This window comes from Camelus ferus, chromosome 3, assembly GCF_009834535.1.
Source record: "Camelus ferus isolate YT-003-E chromosome 3, BCGSAC_Cfer_1.0, whole genome shotgun sequence".
Lineage (NCBI taxonomy): Eukaryota > Metazoa > Chordata > Mammalia > Artiodactyla > Camelidae > Camelus > Camelus ferus.
This window is the reverse complement of record NC_045698.1, coordinates 22,371,368-22,392,500: the sequence shown is the minus strand read 5'-3', so window position 1 is coordinate 22,392,500 and position 21,133 is coordinate 22,371,368. Positions and strand designations below refer to the sequence as shown.

General features: G+C 46.1%; 1 protein-coding gene across 6 annotated transcripts in view; it reads right to left on the bottom strand.

The window, feature by feature from the left end:
• PDZD2 (PDZ domain containing 2) overlaps positions 1–21,133 on the bottom strand; it is a 342,111-nt gene that overhangs the window by 75,813 nt on the left and 245,165 nt on the right. For 4 of the 6 annotated variants that reach the window (XM_032470570.1, XM_032470578.1, XM_032470587.1 and 1 more), the window contains 4 exons: positions 19,065–19,566; positions 10,241–10,383; positions 6,987–7,119; positions 1,887–2,042 (listed from right to left, as the gene is read on the bottom strand). In XM_032470570.1, coding sequence (XP_032326461.1) covers positions 1,887–2,042; positions 6,987–7,119; positions 10,241–10,383; positions 19,065–19,566 — 934 coding nt within the window. Of the gene's footprint in view, positions 1–1,886; positions 2,043–6,986; positions 7,120–10,240; positions 10,384–19,064; positions 19,567–21,133 lie in introns of those variants that run through there. The other 2 variants (XM_032470599.1, XM_032470584.1) reach the window with 2 other exon arrangements.

Below are 21,133 nucleotides of genomic sequence, written 5' to 3'. Positions count from 1 at the left end.
TTTTGTTGTCAATTTTTTCTTTAGTTTCAGATGAATCCTTGGTCTGTTGTCTGTTTTTAAATTTATTTACTAATAACGTAACACCAGAGGGACTGGCTAAATTCTAGGGATTCACTGGGAACCCAAACCAATCATTGCATTTCCACATCCCATGGAGTTCACAGTTGGATAGGAGAAACAGCTCTTAATCAAATAATCACAAATCTAAATGTGACGAGCAGGTCACAGGATCTGGGTATGAGGGCTAAGAGACAATACAGATAGGATATATTCTGGACGTTTCTCTGAAGAAGTAACATTAGGGATCCAAAACATGAATCAGAGACAGTCAGGCAAAGAGGATTCCAGAGAGACAGAATAGCATTCGCAAAGGTCCTGTGGCAGAAAAATGTGCAGTCATCATGAGGGACTGCAGGAAGGGCAGTGTGGTGGCTGCACGGTGAGCTCGGTGTGAGGTGAGGTCACAGAAGTAGGCAGGGGTCAGCCATGGAGGCAGCGGGGGTCATGAACATTGGTATGGTCTCTATCCTTGCTAAAAGTAAAATTAAGGAAAAAAAGTTAAGATAAAGTGGCTACTGAATGGTGTCATAACACAAAGAGATGGGAATAATCACACAGCTGTCTTTAAACTGCTCATTTCAACTCCATCCATTCAGCTCTGGTTTACCTGCCTCACAGCTTAGTGCTCTGAGAAAGCTCTCCTTTGAGAGAAAAGCAGCTGATTTCAAAAGCATTTGAAATCAACAGTGGGGCTGTACAAGGCCTCTGGGCAAATTACAAAAAGGCACCCCTTCTTCAAGATGTTTTCTTTCTTTTACTGGAAAATTGTCCTAATGGACTGATTTTATTAGAGCCAAGCTCCTTACCGCCATCTTCCAGAAAACTGTCATCATAAATATAAAAGCCTATGATATTCATAATGTAAATGATGCTCCCATTAGGTGGGGGTACATTTGTGCAGTCCACAACCTGCACAACCATACCCAGTGGCCCTGGAACTCCAGTGACTACAAAGAAAGGGGAAAAGTAACTTTGTCTTCCTTAAGTTAAAATATCATGTTGTATAAATGTGATAAGAGATACATTTTTTTTCCCTAAGGCCTAATTATAAGCAAGACTAACTTCCCAATGCTTACCCATGCTGCCTAGGTTCACTGCTGGTGGGAAGGAGTAAGGATTCCAAATAGCAGAAAGAAGGCACCCTCCCCAGGGCTGGTTGGACAGGGAACAACAGCTAACAAGGGTTTACACTGAAAACGATGCATCTGTCAGATCTGAGATCCAAAGAGGAAACCACAGAGCCGCACGGCAACCACAGTTAACCACAAGCCCTTGGGACTCAATGCCAGGCCACGAGTGACAGCAGACCGTGAAGGCGTGACATGTTACAGGCAGTGTAAGGAAGAGCTACGAGCCCAGTAAAAGTCCTGATTTGATTAAAATCAGAAGACATAACTGTGTAACTTCGCCTGAATGGGTTTGGTGTTATTTTAACATTCCACTTTCAACCAGAAATCGCCACTTTCAACCAGAAATCTCTAAGTTTAAATTTACAAACTACTTTTCAAACACGCTATCAAGCAGCAGGAATAAAACCCTGGTATAGATTATTAGACATCCTAGAAACTGACAGACACACTGAACTTAATACCCTGTTGCTCTCTTATCCTGTTTACAGTGTCCATTTTTTTTTTCTTAAAAGTATTATCCTCATAGATTTTTCTGGGTGATTCTGACAAAAAAATAAAAAGATGCACTGTGGTCCTCTCCCATCCTGGTCTCCATCACACTATCCATCTCAAGTTTTTATCTCTGGCCCTGGCGCCCATGTCTTCGGGAAAACATCATTCTAGCAGACCAGCCCGGGGAACCCCAGGCACACTTACTGTTCCCTGGACAGAAGACAAGCCGGCTCCTTCGTCCTCCTCCCCGTCTGGCTCCTGGTCTTCGTTGTCAGTCCAAGAGGACACGTCCTCTACCGAGCTGGTTAGATCAGGCAAGCTCTTAGATGTTAACCGGAGGAGGTCCTCTGCAGAGCTTTCCTACAGGGACAGAATTAAAGGCCCACAAATTACCCCATGGCATCAAGGTCAAGGAAAACCTAACAGAGTCACCTGTGGGTGGTCACATGCTCCCAATCCAAAGACTATATGGAATGTATGTTCCGTACTTCCAGGTTTGCAAGGTTACCTCAAATGTCAGGGATATGGAACCAAAGCAGTTTTTTCCCCTGGTGAATCTATGCTTCTTAAATGAATGTTTCTCTGGGCAACCTAACGTCCCTGAACTTAAGATCCTTTGAGGCTCTGCCCTGTCTCACTTTCAGGATATAGTTTAAACCCCGTCATTGACAGGCCAACATCTTAGAGATGTAGCTCGCCAAGCTACCCTCCTCCTTCATCCTTTCCTCCAACCCACCCCTTCCATTCAAGCCACCGTGACTTTCAAACATGCCAGGCTCACCCCTGCTCTGCTGACTTTTCCATCAGCAGCTCCCTCTGCCAAGACCACTGTCCTCTCATGACTAAGGCCCCTTTGGGCAAATCTTGAGCACCCTCTCCTGCAAGCCTTCCTGAATCTCCCCTGGAGGCATTCCATCTGCCCCTCCTTTCTTCTCTAACATCCTCTGCTGGTTATCGCCTCGCTGGGTGTGTCTCACTCATCTGTCTGCCCTGCTTGTCTGAGAGCTCTCCAAACTTCACATCACTTCTACACAGCGCTGTGTCCCCAGGTCTGGCTCAGAGCTCAAATATCCATCACATCCTCCCCTCTCCCATCATTCAGCTCACAAGCCTGTGTTCTTTAGAAAGAGATTAGATTGTTTATTGAATCACAATGTCAGAGACTGATAATGTCTTTTCAGCGAGAGCAGCCCTTGCACAACTTTTGAAGGTCAACAAGAATACGTGGAGTCAGAATCCATTAAGAGCAGACTCTAAAAGGGGCTTCATCCATACAGCCTTCCCTCCTATACACAGATAAGGTCAGGACAGTTGTGGGAGGCAGGTGAGATCAGTGAGGCCACGTGACATTCCCAGTGACAAATGAGGTGCACACGGGAGCCAGCAGCTCTCCTGGGAAATGACACAGAACTCAAGGCCAGGGATGGGGCTCCAGGGCCGATCTGAGGCCAGAAAAAAGAGCCATGTGTCCTCAGCTCCTTCCCCCACACCAGCAATTTCTACAAGGAAGGAAACAGGTGAAAAGTTTTGATCATCATATTCCTTGGGGGTGGACAGAGAAGAGAACAAAAAATACCCATCTTATAAAAAGGACGTTACAGACTATTAGTGAGTTGGCACCTGGTGACAGTGACGTTTGTTACTAGTTTGAGGTAGATTCTCCCTTCAAGGTACCTGAAACTCATTCATTTTTGATCAGTAATGGTGAAGACCGTACTTTTAGACCTTGCCTGAAGAAAGGAAAAAGAGTCATTAAAGAAAAAGTGAATTGAGTCCTCTTCTGTGATGTCAGTTCTGCTCAACCATGAATAGAAAAAGAGTTTAAAAAAAAGAAATGAAGGTCCTAACTTCTGGGTAAGTTTCCCCACAGCCATGGGACAGAATACTCCACAGTCATTAAAAACAGTGCTATAGAAATGGGCTTCCTGGCGTGGAAAGAGTTCTTACAGTATGCTGCTTAGTGAAAAGGCAGGTTAAAAATAACATGTCATAACCATATTAATAGCAGATGTAATAACGAACTGGATGTAATAATATGTGATAACCATAAAGGCAAACATTTCTCCATGTGCTCACTGTGACCAACTACATTGTTCAGAGCCTTTCATGGTTCATTTACTCTTCCTAACATCCCATGAAGTAGTTATTGATTCTCATTGTACAAGTGAGAAGACAGAGATTGAGAGAGATATGGTAACTTGCTCAAGATACACAGCTTTTAAAGGGCGGCGCTGGCACTTAAATCCTGGTGGGACAGCCTCCAGGTACACTCTGCCTCCCTGTGTCTGATTCCATTTAAAAGAAAACGCTGTGTGTTTTGCACACACGTACGTGTTCCTGTCTGGAAGGACACGCCAGTTAATGGATAGTACTGTTGGCGGTATTACAAAGATTTTATCTAGTTTTTCTTCTGTATATTTTTTCTGGGTTTTCATTAGATATAATAAATACATATTCCTTGTTAATAAAAACCAAGAGTGAAAAAAAAACCCAGCATGAGAGAAATCTGTATTGCTATGCATGCACTTCTAGGAATATCAAAACGAACTTGGATATTCGGAGTTTTATTCATTCAACGAGGACTTTCTAAGCTCCTCTCTATACACAAACAACTCACTTGTGTGGAAACGTGAGGAAAGTAACTGCTGTGTTTCCAAAACGATGCCTTGACGTCTTGTGACCAGGTGACTGTTATCTACAATCATAATTTATATTTTTATCATTCCTTATATTCAGCAAGTCAAAAGTTCTTTTTCTCTTCTCCCTCTCTTCAAACATTAAGACAGAAATGAAGTCTGTCAATGACTTGCTCTTGTGGGATAAAGAGGAACAGCTGTCAAGAGGTGCCTAAGGACCGACTTCTCTTTTCTCCTCCGTGGATGAGCCCCTTGGATGGTGTGGATTAAGATGGGGAACAAACAGCAGGCAGCTGCTGCAGCAGAGCATCGCCCAGCTGTAAATACAGCACATGGCAGCAGTGAAAGGTGTCATTCCTCCGAGCGCTGGGTCAGACTTAGGGCCGTAGCTCAGGACAGACAGCCAAGAGCCAACGGACTGAGGACGAGAATGGACACCCCATTCCTTGGCCCTGGATGTTGTTGGCCCTACAAAGACCCCAGCAAGTGTCCCTAAATGCCAAAGCCTCTGGCAGGAAACACTACCGTTTTCTAACCCCATTGGTCCTGGGCAGCTTGGTGTCTGGGAAGAAGCACAGAATTCCTCAGCCCAGTGGACCCAGGCTGAAACCTGCTCCTGCCTCCCACTACTTTTGTGACCTCTGGGCGAATTAATTAACCCCTTAGATTTTAATTTCATCCTTTGAATAGAAAGAACGAATAGCTCTCTCCTGGGATTATTTTAAGAATTAAATGAGCTAGCAGGTAAGCAGCACCTGGCACCCAGTGGGCACCTGATACACGTGTCTTTCTTCCTTCAAGCCACTGAGTGAGACGTCGGTCAGGCATCGAGGTCTGTTTTCAGAAATCTCATGGGTGCCTTTTCATTATGGCTTTTCCTATGAGTGGCCGTTTTTGGTTTTTATTTTCTGTTTTCTTTGTGGATAATGGCTGACGTAGAGGAGATTTCTCTTCCCCATTTTCCAAACTAGGAGGAGACAGAAATCAGCATAGAAATAAAGGTTTGGGGGACATGATATAATGTCTGCGTTCTTAAGCTGCAGACTGTGGGGAGGTGGGCCATGCAAATATATGACTGTGTGTGTGTACGTGTGTGTGTACGTGTGTGTGTGTGTGTGTGTGTGTGTGTGTGTGTGTGTGTGTGTAAGAACCAATAATACATTTCAAACTCCCAGCACATCTGGCCCAATGAGGAACTTGCTTCTCCTTCCCCTGTTGTGTTTCCCTCCTTGTGCGATTCACCAGGCTGATGGAGAACATCCCTGGCTTCGCCTCCTTCCCCAGCAATAGGGAGGAGATGCCGGGTGTCCCACAGCATCTCTGGGAGGGGAGGAGGGGGCCTGCAAATGGAGAATGTCTCAGCTCCTGCCCGCAGGGCCTCAACGCCAGCTCCTCCTGCCGAGTCTTTGCCGAAGCTCTGTACTCTAACGGGCAGCCTGAGAGTCTAGGTCAAGGACTTAGGGTCAATGGTGTAAAGGGAAGAAAGCAGGTTTTTCAGATAGCCCAAAATACTTTTCTAATCTATTTATTAAACACTCCCCAAATGGGCAACAGACCTTGCAGTCTAAGGAGGAAATATATAAAACCTGCAGATGCTAGATTCAAAGGTAACATCAGGGGTGACGGGGGGAAAATTAGCCGTCTTGGCAGGAGCGTGTTGACGTGAAGGCGTCAGGGCCGGCGGCCTCACACCACCAGTTCTGCCCTGAACTGGAACCGGGAAGAACCGGAACGCAGTGGCTCCCCTTCACTAGCTCCCCAGTCCTCTGGGCCCTTTCGCGGCCTCACCAACAGCACCACGAGTCTGCAGAGCAGAACCAGAGAGCCCAGTTCCTCCTCCTCCTCGCCCCGCCGCTGTGGGGTCCTGCCGCCTGGACCCAGTGCTCTAAGGCCGGCGAGAAACCCCGGGGAGAAAGCCGAGGGGGCCCCCGGGCCTCGGCGCTGTTTTCACACACTCCGGGGTGGGGGTGGAAGAAGCCCCAGCCCGAGGCCTCGTGAAGAAGAGGTGGCAGCGAGACGGAGGGGAGCGACAGACAGACGGACAGCGCTGCGCATCGAGAAATGACAGCATCAGGGCCCCCCTCGAGATGGGAGCCCCCACCGAAGCTCTGCCCCCTGGGCCATGTGAGGAGGAAGAAAGGGACGGGGGTGACTGGACAAACAGGATTCCGTGAGGCCGTGAGTCAGAGCCAGGGCCTGCAGCCGGCCTGCAGCCGGCCCGAACCTTCTGCCCTCAGGACCCGGAAGACGCACATCTCCACGCCCCTCCCCAGTCCTTGCTGTCCCCCGACAGCCACGTCTCCTCCTTGGTCTCCCCCCGCCCCGGGGGCGGTTGCTACTCTCTCTACCCCCAGCCCTTCCTCCCACCCTACCATTCTTCCCTTTTCCTTAGTCCTATTACTGTTTTTTGCTTTTCCATCTCCTGGATATACCTATAAAGACCCTTAAAGGAGAGCAAGATAATTAAACGCCCTTCAGCTAAGGGCCTCTTGTGGGCTTGCGCTGTATAATCTTGGGTACTTGAATGGCCTGAGGTAAACACAAGTACACGTGTGGGGGTGTGAGGCGGCAGTGGGGCAGGGGGAGACGTCTCTGGGGAGGGCTCAAAACCAAATTCACTACCACCACCATTTAAAATAGTTTCCAAAACAAAACAAAAACTACCTACCTTGCTGGCCACCACCAGCTGAACCACTCCGGTGGCAGAGCGAAGGATGGCCACAGCTTCCTCGTGGGAGAGCCCGACTAGTAAGTGACCATTGATTACCAGGAGCTCATCTCCTAAGGACAGTCTGCCGTCCCTGAGGAAATGGAGATGGGAAAAAAAAAACCCTTGTCAAGACATTCTGGGCTTGAGAAGGGCCCTTTCCCTGGAGCTGGGGAGGCCTGTGAGAGGGGACAGGTAAAATCGGAGAAGTCGGGACAACTGGAGACAGCTGGGACAGGACGGCTTTATCCTTCTGTCTGGCTGGGTCCAGATTCCCAGTTAGGGTAGTGAGGACCTTTGTGATTTCAGATGGTCACTTAGCACATTCTTAGGTCACCACCATATCCCCGGTCAGTGTCAGTGAAATGTCTCCCATCCAGGCGGAGACACGATAGAGGAAGCAAGACCCCTCGGTTTTAGGATCGTTAAGTCATCCTTTTCTCGGTCCTACCGGCCATCCTGCCCTTGCGACTGAGTCATCAGCTGAGTCTCTGAGCTCAGCCCCAAAAGGGCGAAGGTATCCTGAGCTCACCAGGAATCCTTCTCTAACCCAGGGGCCCTCTCTCTTCCCAGGGGACACACCCTTGCCCAGATTTCCTCTGTGGCACCTGTGACACTGCACTGCATGTGTCTGTAACCCCTGTCCCCCAAGAGTTATAGGACGTTGAGGGTAAAGTCTCACAGTGCCTCCTTCCCCTACGTGTCCCTACAGTCACGCTTCATAAGCAGAAGGATGAACAGAAAAAAACAAAGAAAGTGCCTGAGTTACCCCTGTTGCAGGTATCAGACCTGGTGTACAACATGGGTGTACAAGTAAGTTCTGTTTCTTTATTTCCTTTAAATTAAGTGAATAACTTGGAGCTTCCATCCCACTGGGTTGGCAGGAGACCCAGTGGTCACGGGGTCTGCCTGCCCTAGAGTCGGTCAAGGGTGGCAGACTGTTACAGAGCACTTGGCAGGCCCGGTCAATTGTGGTGGGTCAGCCGTCCTATGGGTTCCCACTGGGCCTCCAATGGTCTGGTCTCCCACGATCCCAAAGCAGCCAGAGGCTCTCCATCACCACTGCTAAATATGGGATGGGCAATCTGGTGAGGCTGAGAGACGCAGACCCAGAGCCCAGGTTCCACCATCATCTCCGAGGGCTTTACGTCGGCACCCAGGATGCTGCTCTGGGACCCATGCTCGTCTCCAGTACTCCCAGATTCACCCCACTGTTTCTCTCTGGTCTGTAGCCTCTGCCTGCCTTGCCCTCTTTCAGTGCATAAGCCAACTTCTCTCTCCTCCCCTACCTCACCAGTTTCTCTCTGTCTGCGTCCTCTAGGGCCTGCATCATAATCTTTTCTATGAATTCAGCCTTTAACAGAAGACAGGAGGCACCAGAGACTTCCGACAGCCTCTGCTTTCTGCCCTTCAAAAGAACCGAAAGCAGAGAAACGCTAAGAACCCCAGAAGTTGCATGGAATGGAAAGAAAAGGGGAATAAGAAAATAAAAAATAAGAGAACAAACAAACTAGAATTTCAAGGAAAAGTGTGGATGGAGAAGAAGGCTTCAGGAAAACAGAACATCATGGCCAGTGTCCCTGGGTTTACTTATCCACACCACCACGAAGACATCCCTGTCCCCATTCATTTTTATTTCCCTCTTTAATTCCATCTTTCTCATCTCCAGTTATTAACTAGAATTCCCCACATGTAAATTATACACCAAGACACACACACACACACACACACACACACACAGACAAATCCAGGGTAAGGGTGTACAAAAATGGTGAGACCCATTAGAAATAGCTCACATGGAAAACAGACATGAACAGTTCTATGTAAGCTCATCTCTGGGCACAGGAATTTCCTAATTGCCAACTTTCCAAAGACAGACTAGAACCTAGACCCAGGATTCATGGGAAAATGGCTGTCTGATGAAAGTTCCCTAAAACATACAACATCTGGGAAGCGTGATGATGCTCTTCTGGACACGAACTATCTAAGGCCTTAATCCTTCAGTAATTACTGCCACGTAGATCACTCCGGCAGAGATAAGGTTAACTGCACTTGCCCGTTGTCTCTAGCTATGGGACAGATGAGCGTGAGACACTGACAGTCTGTGCCCTGGCCCTCTCAGTGGTCTATTCTTCAGACTAAGTACTGCAAGCTCCTTCAACTAAGCCTCATGAGACATATTTTTCCATGTCCCCTGTGCCCTCTTGGACTTGGGCAGACCAATACCGCTATGGTTTGCCATTTCCCTCTTAATATCAGGGTACCTGGATTGAACACTAATTCCAGACTAGATTCACCCCCCTCATCAGTGAAACCCTACCTTTAAATGACTACTATATAGATGTGGGCATCCAACATATATACACACCCTACTGTGCTTCACAAATAGGAGACGCCCATGTATATAGAAGCAATTAGCTATATGGCAAGGAAGTGCCTTACATTTTGGGACAAGTACATCCCTCTAACTCGACATGGACCTCTTCTTTGTACATGCTCTGTCTAAGCACCATCCCCTTTCCTGCTTCAGACAACTGTTCAGGTTATAAAAGAAGTTTTGGAGTGTGAATTGTTTTTAGGTTATGAGAAGAAAAATTCTCATTTATCTCCCTCCCCCCATCTGCATGACAGAGACACACACATATAAGTGTGCATCAAATCTCAACAGACTGGGGTTGGGGGTGGGGGCTATAGCTCAGTGGTGGAGCATGTGCTTAGCATGCTCGAGGTCCTGGGTTCAATCTCCAGTACCTCTGTTTAAAGAAAAAAATCTCGACTGACCTACAAATCCAGACTCAGTCTATTTAAATCCCATCACTTTCCCAAGCCACCAGCCACAGTCTGTGGGAGGCAAGATGGCTAGATGTCCAGAATGGGGTGGTCTGTTGCATGGCACGGCCTTGACAAGTAACCACATGCCACCAGCACCTCCAAAGTCAGGATAAGCAATTCTCTTGAAACTCAAACTGGACTAGAAAGAAATCCAATCTCTCCTCCGTGGTTTGGCAGAACCTACAGCGTCCCCAGCAGTTGGCCGCTGCCTGTGCTCAGAGGTGCTTAATTAGAACCGCTCGTGCCTGGTTTCCTTCTGTGCCCAGCATCTTCCTTATGAACTGTAAGTACCAGGTCTGTGACCAGACAGAAGAGTCCCAGCACTCGAGGGAAGGGCAGGGAGAGGACAAGGAGGCAGAGAAAGGGGGAGAGTTACTAGTCACCTGTGAGCGGCACCTCCTTCCTTCACTTGAGTGACAACGATAGCGTGAGGTGAGCGCTTTGATCCTCGGCCTCCACTAACCTGAATTCCCAGCCCATCCGATTCTTTAAGCAGCTCCATCTTCCATATCCGGCCAACTTCCTCCTTGGAAGAAAAAGTGAGCACACCGTGAAGTATATGGACACACACATGCTACTGTCACAGGAGAGTGGAGCTGGCAGGTCAGGCCCAGCACTCATCACTTGTCAACAGATAGCGCAGGTGACCACGGATGGGAAAATGCCATGGGCTGGACCAAAGTCTTGAGCGGGCAGTGCTACCCAGTAACACTTTGTATGATGATGGAAGTGTTATCTATGTTCCGTCCACTCTGAGCCACCAGCCACAGGTGGCTATTTAATGCCTCAAATGCAGCTGGTGGCAACTGAGATGCTGAATTTTTCATTTCATTTTATTTTAGTTAAATGTAATTAGCCACCTGTGGCTAGTGGCCATGACACTGGACAGCACAGCAAGAGGGATCTGCGAATCCCCTGACCGAGGTCCTGCTAAGTGATGCTGCTTCTGCCTGAAACCCAGACACCACTATGTGTGTAAACACCGGCTGTGTCTGGGTTCCTTTTATTTACGACAGCTGCTAATTAATACAGGAAGATGAAAGGAAGACAAAGGTAGGTCTTGGCGCCAGGAGACTTCAACTAGTTTGAGCCCAGCTCCGAACTTATGGAAATCATCTAATGTCTAATAAACCCTCAGTTTCCTTGCCTTTAAACTGGGGATGATTATTAATGCTTCCAAGTTTGTTATTAGGATTAAATATTTATGGAAACAGGCAGCAGTGCTTCGGACATGTAGCAGATACATAATGCATGTTGATAAGTAACCATGTATTACTTACACAGGCATATTAGATATGTTAAAAACATCATATTGAATTGAATCTCAAATCTCCTTAAAACGTATGAATCAGATCTTTGGTAGGAGAAGCCACAATAGGAAATTAATTGATGAATTTCTTATTAACTTCACACATTGGTCAGAATGCTCTTTAAATACATTAAAAAATGCTTCCCTAACTATAAAAATCTATCCTTTAAAAAAACGAATCAAGGTCTCTAATTCCTCTGGACCGCCACTTTTCTGCTTTGGTTCCTTCTCCATTTGACTCTGTATTTCACTCCAAGGACGTAAACATATGCCCACTGAAAATGTCTGAGTTCCCTCAGATACTGAGCTGTTCTGAAAAATGAAAGCAAAAGCTTTCAATGTGATTTATCTGGGCGTCTGACTTTAGGCTCATTCCAGAATTCTGTTTAGCTCTAGCTATATGGGTAGGGGTCACAATGCGATCCTCAACATATAAAACAAAAGCCGTCTGCCTTCTTTATCCATCATGAAGGTCTCATGGAACTGTTAAGGTCCAATACAGACAAAGCCATCATCTCCCTAGAAATAGGCAACCTGCCCATTCAAGCTGCTTGCAAAGGAGAAAAAAATGTGAAGCATTTAGAAAAGCTGAAATGCATACTGTCAGAAACTAAAATGAAACTTTATGCAATAGTAAAAAAAAAAAAAAAAAAAAAAAAAAAAAAAAAAACCAGATGTTGAACAGTCACTGATGTGCAGCAACAGGAATGTCTAGGGAGATCACTGCCAGACAGAGACCTGTTGGGTCCTCCACGTTTCTGGTCCAGCGCTGCTTGCTGGGGCTCCACGGCTCCAGCAACCTGCAGCGGGGCCAGCTGTCTCCTTCGTCCTCCGACCACAGACCCACGAAGCCCGTCTGGCCAAATGTAACTTCAGAGGCCACTGGCTTACCGCAGTAGTTCATGAACTTGTCAGTGCTCCCTACATCATCCAGTTGTCTCACTTTGGACTCCATGGGTTTTGGTTTGTTGCCTCTGACCCCTGGAACACCTTCCTCTCTCACTCAGAAACAGCCTCCCTGGCCTTCAAAGTCAGTCCCAGCTCCACTACTTCCAAGAAGCCATCCCTGAGAATCAGTGCTACTGCCGAGACAGCACACTTCCAGGACGTGAGACCTTCTGGCTGGCGGAGACCCCCAAAGGGAACAAATGCAGGGATGTGATCAGCTGTTGTCCTGGCATGCTCACTGGCACGTGGCCAGCCCTGTGGCTGCCTCCCTGGGCCTCACACTGCAGGTAAGGGCAGAATGGTGGCTTGACTTGTTTTCTCCTTGGAAATTGTGCCGTGGCTCCTGGGGTCTTGAAGATGTGTGACAGTGTTCCTCCCTCCCCCAGGAGAGAAAAGCTCTGGGACTCTTTCCCAAGAGCAACGGGGACCACTGTTAGAGCCCAGAAATAAGAAAACCCATTTGGTTTTATTCCAAATTGTAACAACCTATCCATCCCTCTCACTAGTTATGCCATCATTTTCTCCTGTCCTGCCCTCCTCTTGCTAAACAGAAATTGTTAACATGGTTCAGAGGGTGTGACAATACGAGATACGGTCCTTTCTAATTTTTAAATGCTTTTGAGAAATAGGACGTGTGACAAGAAACATGCAAAAACTATGATCACGGGGAAAGAATAAGGGCCTAAATGTTCATCCTGACAGAGGAGTTAAAGACAGCTTTCATCAAGAGCAGCCACACGCCTGGTCTACACCCCTGCCCCCCTGCCCCCGCCCAAGACGCACACAACTTAGTTAAAAGCAACTTAGTTAACTTACTCAAAAGCAAAGCAAAACACAAGCCTAATAAAAATGGCTTCAGACTGCAGAAAGGACCAACGCGTCATAGAGCCCCCAACTACACTCATCCAGAAACAGATCTTTTCCACTTTTATCCAATAGTATGATCCCCTCCCCCAATAACAGACAGTAAGTAGGAAATATATGGGGAGAGTTCAAAGAAATCAATGCACGTTTCCTCACCCTGGAATTTCCTGACCATCTCATGAAGGAATTCTGAGGAACACAAAGGGAGGCAGAAACAGGAAGAGGCAGATGTTATCAGTCTTAATTGTATGACTGTCAGCCTTAGATCTAGCCACCTAGAGCCAAAAGCTGCATTCAGTTAAAAATAAAATCAGTGTCTAAAGTTTATTAAGCTAAAGCTGGCATTGGCCAAAAACCAACAGGCTAACTTAAGTGCAATAATATTGAGTGTATTTCCAACTACCTCTTCACAATTCTACTCGTGTATCTACAACACACATCAGTTGGGTCGAGACAGGACTCTCCTCCTCTCCCGTTCCTGGCTTTCCCGTCTCAATGGGAACAGCAATATCATCTACTCAGGCTTAAGAGGATCTGCAAACCAAAAGCCCATGAATGATCTTAGATTCATCCTTCTATTTTCTACACCTAAACCATGAGCCGGGTCTGTAGGGTCTAATTGCAAAATAGATCCACATTCATCCACTTCTGCTCCTCTTTTCTGCCACCACCCTTGTCAGAGCCTCTGGCATCTTTCACTTGGGTTATCACAATAGCCTCCAATCTGGGCTCCCTTTTTATTCTTTACCTCTCACAAACTCTATGCCCCATTACACATCTAGGATGCCCTTTAAAAAAAAATACTTCATGATGTACTCGGCGTAAACCTTGCGACAGCTCCCTACTAGACTGAGAATGAGGTCCACACTCTGCAATGGTCTACACAAACGTTTGTAACCTAGCCCCGTCCACAACTCCCACATCACCTCCTAGTACCCTCTCCATCCCTCATTGTGCCGCAGTCTCTCTGGTCCTGGGATAGGCTACACTCCTGCCTCATGGCAGCTGCACGTGCTGGTTCCTCACATGAAAACATTCTGCACCCAGATTCTGCAGGGCTGCCCTTTCCTGACACTCAGTCTTCAGCTAAAACATGGCCTCTTTAATGAGATCTTTGCTGGCACCCGATATCAATTAGCCTCCCCCCTACAACGTCACTGTCCCACCATCTTTCACTTTCCTCTGTTTTATTTCATTTATTGTACTTGTGGTCAGCGTCTAACATTCTGATTTGTTTATTTGCTTATTTATATTGCTCGTGGCCCTGGTACGTGATAAATACCCCAGACAGGAGCCTTGTCTCTCATTTACCAGTGGGTTCTCCAGCAGCTAGAACAGTGCCCAGCAAGTAATACTGCATACATGTCCTTGAATTAACAGATATACAATGTTTATCCACTAATCTTATGGCTCCTCAAAAGTTATTGAGACTGACGTTGAGTAGTTCGCCCAGATGGGAGACCTGCGTGTTTGCCAACGTTCAGTGTGTGAACACTGATCCAGTTGTAGAGATGATTGAGTTCTGAAACAGACCCTGTCTAGACAGATGGCTTGGACCTTTGCTTCCTTTTACATTGGCTTAAAGGGCAATGAGAATTTGTCAGCCGGTTGAGAAAAAGCCAAACCATGCAAAATTGGACACTTCAGATGTCTGTGTTAATGTTGTCGGAGCGCTACCCTTTCCCGTAAACTGCCAATCACTGTGTGTGCTCACACTCATATCACTTCACGAAGGCACACACAGGATTAATTTACCAAAACAGGGGTAGTGAATTAAAGGAGCTGCCTCGGTTGCTTTTAAATGACCTCATCTTCTGCTGGAACCCAAAATAAAAATTTACAACAGCATCTTTGCCCCAAATGTGAGAAGACACATCATCCCACTAGCATTTCACTGCAGTAAGTTTTCTGGCTCCAGTTGCAGACCTATTCTGAGACTGTTTATCCTTCCTACTTCGAATGAGCCATTGGAAATGAAGAAACATGTGATCATAATGTCAGAGTTGAAATCCCTTAGTCATCAGACCAAAATGCTCAGCTTGTAGGTGAGAAAACTGAAGCTCAGAGAAAGGACATGGCAGCCCAAAGGCCACCAAACTGGGGGTGGAAGAACCAGGGCTGGAACTTGGTGCTCTGTCTCTCAGGCCTGGTGGTCTTGGGTGCCTTCAGTAATAAATATCTCCAGAGAGCCTGCACGTGCACGGCACTGAGCTGGAACAGAGAGAGCAAAGGCTCAGAGGCAAGAATGAGCATAGCCTTTTGAAAAAAACGAATTCAGCCCATATCAGGGAGGAAGAAAGCAGTGAGAAACAGAGGCAGAAAGTTAAGCAAGAATCCACTGAAGGGCCTCACATGCTATGTCAAGACAAGGTATTCAGGTGTTACCCCGAGGGCAAAGTGGATCCGCCAAAAGGGTCTAAGCTGCAGCGCGCATGTGTGTGTCCGTGTGCGCACATGCATGCACGGTAAGATGTATTCTTTAGAAAAGCCCTGGATGCAGTGGGGACAATGGATGATGGGATGAGAGAGGGAGCAGCGAGATGGGTGGGAGATTGTTGTAACTACACAGGTGAGAAAGGAAAGCAGCCTGGCCCTGACCTAAAGCTGTAGGAGGGACACGGAGAAGTGAAACAGGCAGAGATCCTAAAGAGAGAAGGCGGTGACAGGATTTGGTGATTGACTGGATGTGGGGCAAGGGAGAGGGCAGTGTTCCAGCTGACTCCAGATGCCAACTGTCCCCATGTGCCTGGGTGAAAGGCCTTTCCCAGGGTATGGGATTGTCAGTGCAAAACCAGGGAAAGTCCTGCACAAACCAGGGTGAGTGGTCACTGGTTGAATCTCAGGTTGCTGGCTTGGGCAGCTCTGTGGATGGTGAGACCTGGAGCACCGGAGCGGGTGTGGTGGTTCTGGGAAGCAGCACACCAAGTTTTAGGCATGATGTGAAATATTTAAGACGGGGACATCCTGCAGGCAGTTGGCAGAAAGCTTAAGGGCTCAGGAGAGAGGTAAAGGCAGACACAAACTTAGGAGACAGTACCACATGAAGGATAAAAGTTCACCCAGTGGCCACAGGGCTTTTTAGAAGAGGACCACCCTCCTGTTGCCTCTGCTTGATGCAAACATCAGGGACCACCCAGGAGATGAACTCAGTGTGACTCCCCTTCTGTGTCTCACACTTCGCTAAAGATTCAGACCCAGGGCAGCTGTCCTGAGGTCTCTACTGAACCACTTACAGACAAGGCCTAGAGAAGGGGTCTGCCACTGCGCAGGGTGGATTTGGGGTACCTAGGGTAAGACCACAAATGGACCCATAGACACTGCGTCAGTTGTGGATAAACTCTCCTGACTGGCAGATGGTAGAATTCTTTTTTCATTGTTATGTGACTAAGTTCAGTGTGTTTATTTTTACCATGCAGCATTATAAAAACATACATTATGTGTATGTCACGTTGGAGGGGTAATGATCCTTACTAGACAGGGAGTAAGGAACTCTGAACTCATTTCTAAAACTGCTTATCTATGTGCTAGGAGATATTTTGGTTTAGAAGATGGGCCCAACTTTCACATTTTAAAAAATTAACCTGGTTGCATATGTATCATTACGTGTTAATATTTTATAGATAAAGCAATTTTCTTTAAAGGAGATATTTGTTAAAAGGAAATGTGTTTCCTCTAGGTCCATTAAGGGAGAATAGAAAATAAAAGCAAAGTCTGAGGATTTTGGGAGGGGGGGGATGTAATTAGGTTTGTTTATTTATTGATCTATTTTTAACAGAGGCACTGGGGACTGAACCCAGGACCTCCTGCATGCTAAGCATGTGCTCTACCACTGAGCTATACCTTCCCCCTGAGAATTTGTTTCCATGTAACAAGTAGGTCTATGAAAAAGAAGTACCTGACAAATAAAAATGGTCTGAATGACTATATGCCTTGTCTGTGATTTATTAAGTCTTTGTAGATATATTAAATCATTAGTAAAGCAGAAACGGAACAACCCTGACGTGTCTAATCTCCTGTTATTCGAATGGAATGGAATTTTTCCCCCAAGGCTTAAGAGGTAAATAGCTAATTTTTTGTTTTTCTGGAAATTCCATCTTAGCATGACCTTGGGCTCATCCTGGAGTTAAATATAAATCCACCCAGCCCAAGAAGCTAAGAGACCTTCCTTGAGGGTCTCTGGGTCTCAGTTTGGGTACACTAGGATGCAGAGGAAAGCCATGAAGATCTATTTCTTGCCAGCTCTATCAATCCTGGGTAAATGTACCTAGTGAAGATAATTCTGGGGTTGAAAAAGGTACTGAAATACTCATGCCTGAGATGGTGTGCTGCCCATTTTGCCTTTCCAAGACCGAAAGTACAACCAAGGCTTAATAATCAGTCTATAGATTTAGAATAGTTATGAAGAATGCAAATTCCAGATAGCAAGTCTCTCCTTTCTATAGGCACGTGGCTTAAAAAAAAAGTCCCAAGGCAATAGGTCAAAGTTTTTTTTTACCCTTTCATTTGTATCTTCTTGGACATTTGACCTTGAGTGCAAAAACCAGGCAAAGGAACTCTAGTATATGCAGTCGTAAGATAGTCTAATCCAGAAATTCAGCTTTATGTTATTGTCTTTAATTAGGATAAGCAGAGGATGGTGTGGATTTTTTTTTTTAATTAAAAAAAATTTTTTTTTAAACAGTGGGTATTCCAAATTATTTCCACTGTGTCCTAGGCCAGATGAAAGCCTCTTCTCTGGACTGAATATGAGATTCAGCCTTCAACCTTCATTACCTTAAACATTCAAAATGATTAAGCGAACCAATACTCTCCAACTTGCTGTTTTCACCTTAGGCTTTCTGTGTATTCACAGTCTAATCATTAGAAGAAAAAAACCATACCAAGATACGGTATTCATTGATAAGGAATATATAATATTTTTATTGCCCTTAATTTGGGGGAGATGTGTACATTATAATCTTTTTATTGCCCTTAATCCTTTTTTGGGGGGGCATAAATTGGTAGAAAATCATTGTTAGAAACATTAATTATTTCTCCTTACTTCTTTGTACATTCCATCTACAAATATACCTTCTTTGTGTAAGGCTTTATGAAGATCACCCAGCTCCTCAAATGAAGGAACATGGTCCCGTGAGAGGAGAGTTATTTTGATTCTTCTCAACCCATTATACAGATTGGCTATAGTTGCAGGAATATGCGTGAAATAGCCTTTCCAGAAATTATATTCACTCCTGGGGCACCATTTCCCCGGAATCAAAGCTGAACTTGATACTTCCGTGCCCATTTTCCACCTTTCCAACTTTCTCTTTCATCCTTAAAGGGCATCTCCTGAGTCAGAGAAGAAATCAATAAGGAACCATATAAGAAGTTACTGTTTCGTTAGGAACCCAGAGGAATATCTGGCCAAGAGGATTCCTGGAGGGAGCACACTGACTCTAAAGAAATGTAACTTTACGAGAGAGTGTCGCTTACAATGGGGGAGACAATCTGAGGCCTGAGGTGTATTCTATTACCATTCAGAATAGACCACATCTGCTTTAGGTAAGACTAGCCCTGACCATCACAGCTGGATATCATAGTATCAGAGATTGCTGGGAAGCTTCCAAACTTCACCGGAATTCAGCAATATAATAACAATCCCACGAAAATGTCCCTGGTTTTGAAGTGTTAAAAATAAAAGCAGATGCTTCCCTGCAGGTTGGACATCCTGTGTCACACTGAGGCATGGATATTTATGCTATCAGCAGCCACCAGGAATTCTTGGCCTTCAGTGGCAATTCCACTGGTGACAGCAGTGATAAATAACGTTGCAGTTCAAGCACTTTATCTGGGCCTCATATGACTCAAATTATACCACAGAAGGCTTGAATTTTCCACTTAGGATCACTCAGCTAGCTCTTTATTTAAATGGGATAAAATGACTTGGATTTTTTTGTTGTTATTGTTATGTCCTCTGATCATTTATCTTAATAAATCTGTTGGCTTCTACATGCAAGGTCATCTTAGATGTATTTTCTAAATCTTAAACGCAACTTCAAACAGCATTTCTTTTAAAATTCAGGTTCTACAGTCAAACCAAACCTTACCCGTGCCAGGCAGTCGCTGGACTGGAAGTCCGTCTTCCCAGATTTTGAGAAGTGCCGTTTGTCATTGCTTGTGGGCTGAGGAGCATCTGTCTTTGAAATTCTAGGCTCTGTCCCTCTGTCCAATTCCGACCTGTCTAGATGGGATCCAGCCACCTCCTTGAGCGAATCTGGGCCATTTTCTAGCTCAAAAGCATGACCGTTTCCAAGTTCCGGGTCTAGGCCATTGTCCAGTTCGGAGACAGAGTCATTGTCCAACTCACAGCCAGTGCTGCTCTTGGACTCTTCAGCAACTTTGTGAGTAGCAGGCCTGGCAATGACCCCAAACTTTCTTGCTCTCTTTCCCTTTTTCACAGTTTGGTCACCCAGCTCCAAGGTAGGCGTCTCTCCTGGTTCAGAGCTGTTGCTACTGTTGCCGTTATAAGGAGAATGGACTTTGTGCTTGAAGCGACGCAGCATGATCAGGTAGATAAAGCCGCCATTCCAGCACTGTTCAGCCAGGTAACTGTAAGGGACAGAGAGGTGCCGGTTAAAACCCTCAAAGCATCTTCTGGAATGATGCAGCAAGTGGATGCATCCGATGGCCCGACCAGGACCCACGTGATTAAAAGCCTGGCCAAGTGATCAAGGCACCAAGCATCTTAAAGAGACTCAACACTCAATTTTTAATCTATTTAATTGTTGACGCTAAAAATAACCCCCAAACAAAGCAAAAAGCCACCACGAACTGGAAATTACTAATGAAAGTACCCAACAATAGGTAGTCAGAGGAGGATTTTTCTATTAACAGAGCAAATCCTAACATATCATTAAAAAAATTATTCTCCACTCCCTCCACAGTGTGTTGCATCAGAATTATGCTAGCCTCCCATTCATAGAGTTCTGATGTAGCAACACTGCAAGTCCCCAGGGTAAACCGGAAGAATAGGTTGGGGTAAATGTAAAGTTCTGCTCTCAGGATCAACAGATCAACTGTACAAGAAGAATCTGCCTCCCAGCAGTTAAAATGAAAAAAAGATCCTGAGGTGGGGGATGGAGGGGTTGGCCAGTATTAAGATGCAGTTGATGAAGGAGCATTGACAAGTATGAGTGGCACTGAATGAGGCTCAGGTTCATTTCTTGGTAGTAGTTCTAGTTTGGTTGTTCATAGTGAGACAGGCTGGGACCTGGGACTCTGGGCTGCAATGCTGGCCCCTGGACAAAGGTGTCTCCTCGAGCAACAAAATACAAAGAAACTATCAAGGACTAAAATAACCGTGTGCCTGCGCAGTTGGAGCCAGTTAGGAACAATAAGATACAAAAAGACCAAAAACCTAATTACCACTTCTGAGGTGTCCAGAGCAAAAGCAGGGTACTGCGCATGATCCCTGCACACAGCACCACCAAGGGGGTGGGCAGACCACCTAAGCCACCCACTCCAGCCCCACCCCATTTAAGGGACTGGCTCACCCTTCCCCCTCCAAAAACAAAAGCAGGGAGGGGAACCTGTTACTTATTTTCACTCCCACTGCTGCAGCACCAGTCCCAGGAAAGCCTTGCCTGAATTTCTCATCTGGCCTCTTATCAATTTCTATTGATTAAGGAGACCAGGAACCCTGGTTGGTAACAATAGCACATGTGAAGTGTCATTTCCAGTGTGGGCATCACATTAAGAGGAACACTGACAAAGTGGAAAACACACAGATGTAGGAGACAGCTGCTAAGCTGGCCACCAGGAACAGAGGGAAGAAGGAGGGATGTTTAACTTGAAGAAGACAAGGGCCAGGCTCACTCGCTTTCACATGTATATGAGGGCTGCCAGAGGCTTAGAAACAGGAAATCATATAAATGAGGTAACACATGCGAAGCCTGACACACGACTCCTCCAGATTTTAAAGAATAGCAATAGAATATTAAATGAGATGAGTAATTAGTAGTGTCCAGGACCAGATCATTAAAGCTTTAGCAAAGAAAACACTTGCAGAAAGTCAGGAAGCCAGACTGGGCTAGACCCTCCACTCTTGCCACCCAAGATAAGGCAGCACAAGCCCCAGATGAACCCCGGGAAACGCCTTTGCCCCTGGCATCCTGCC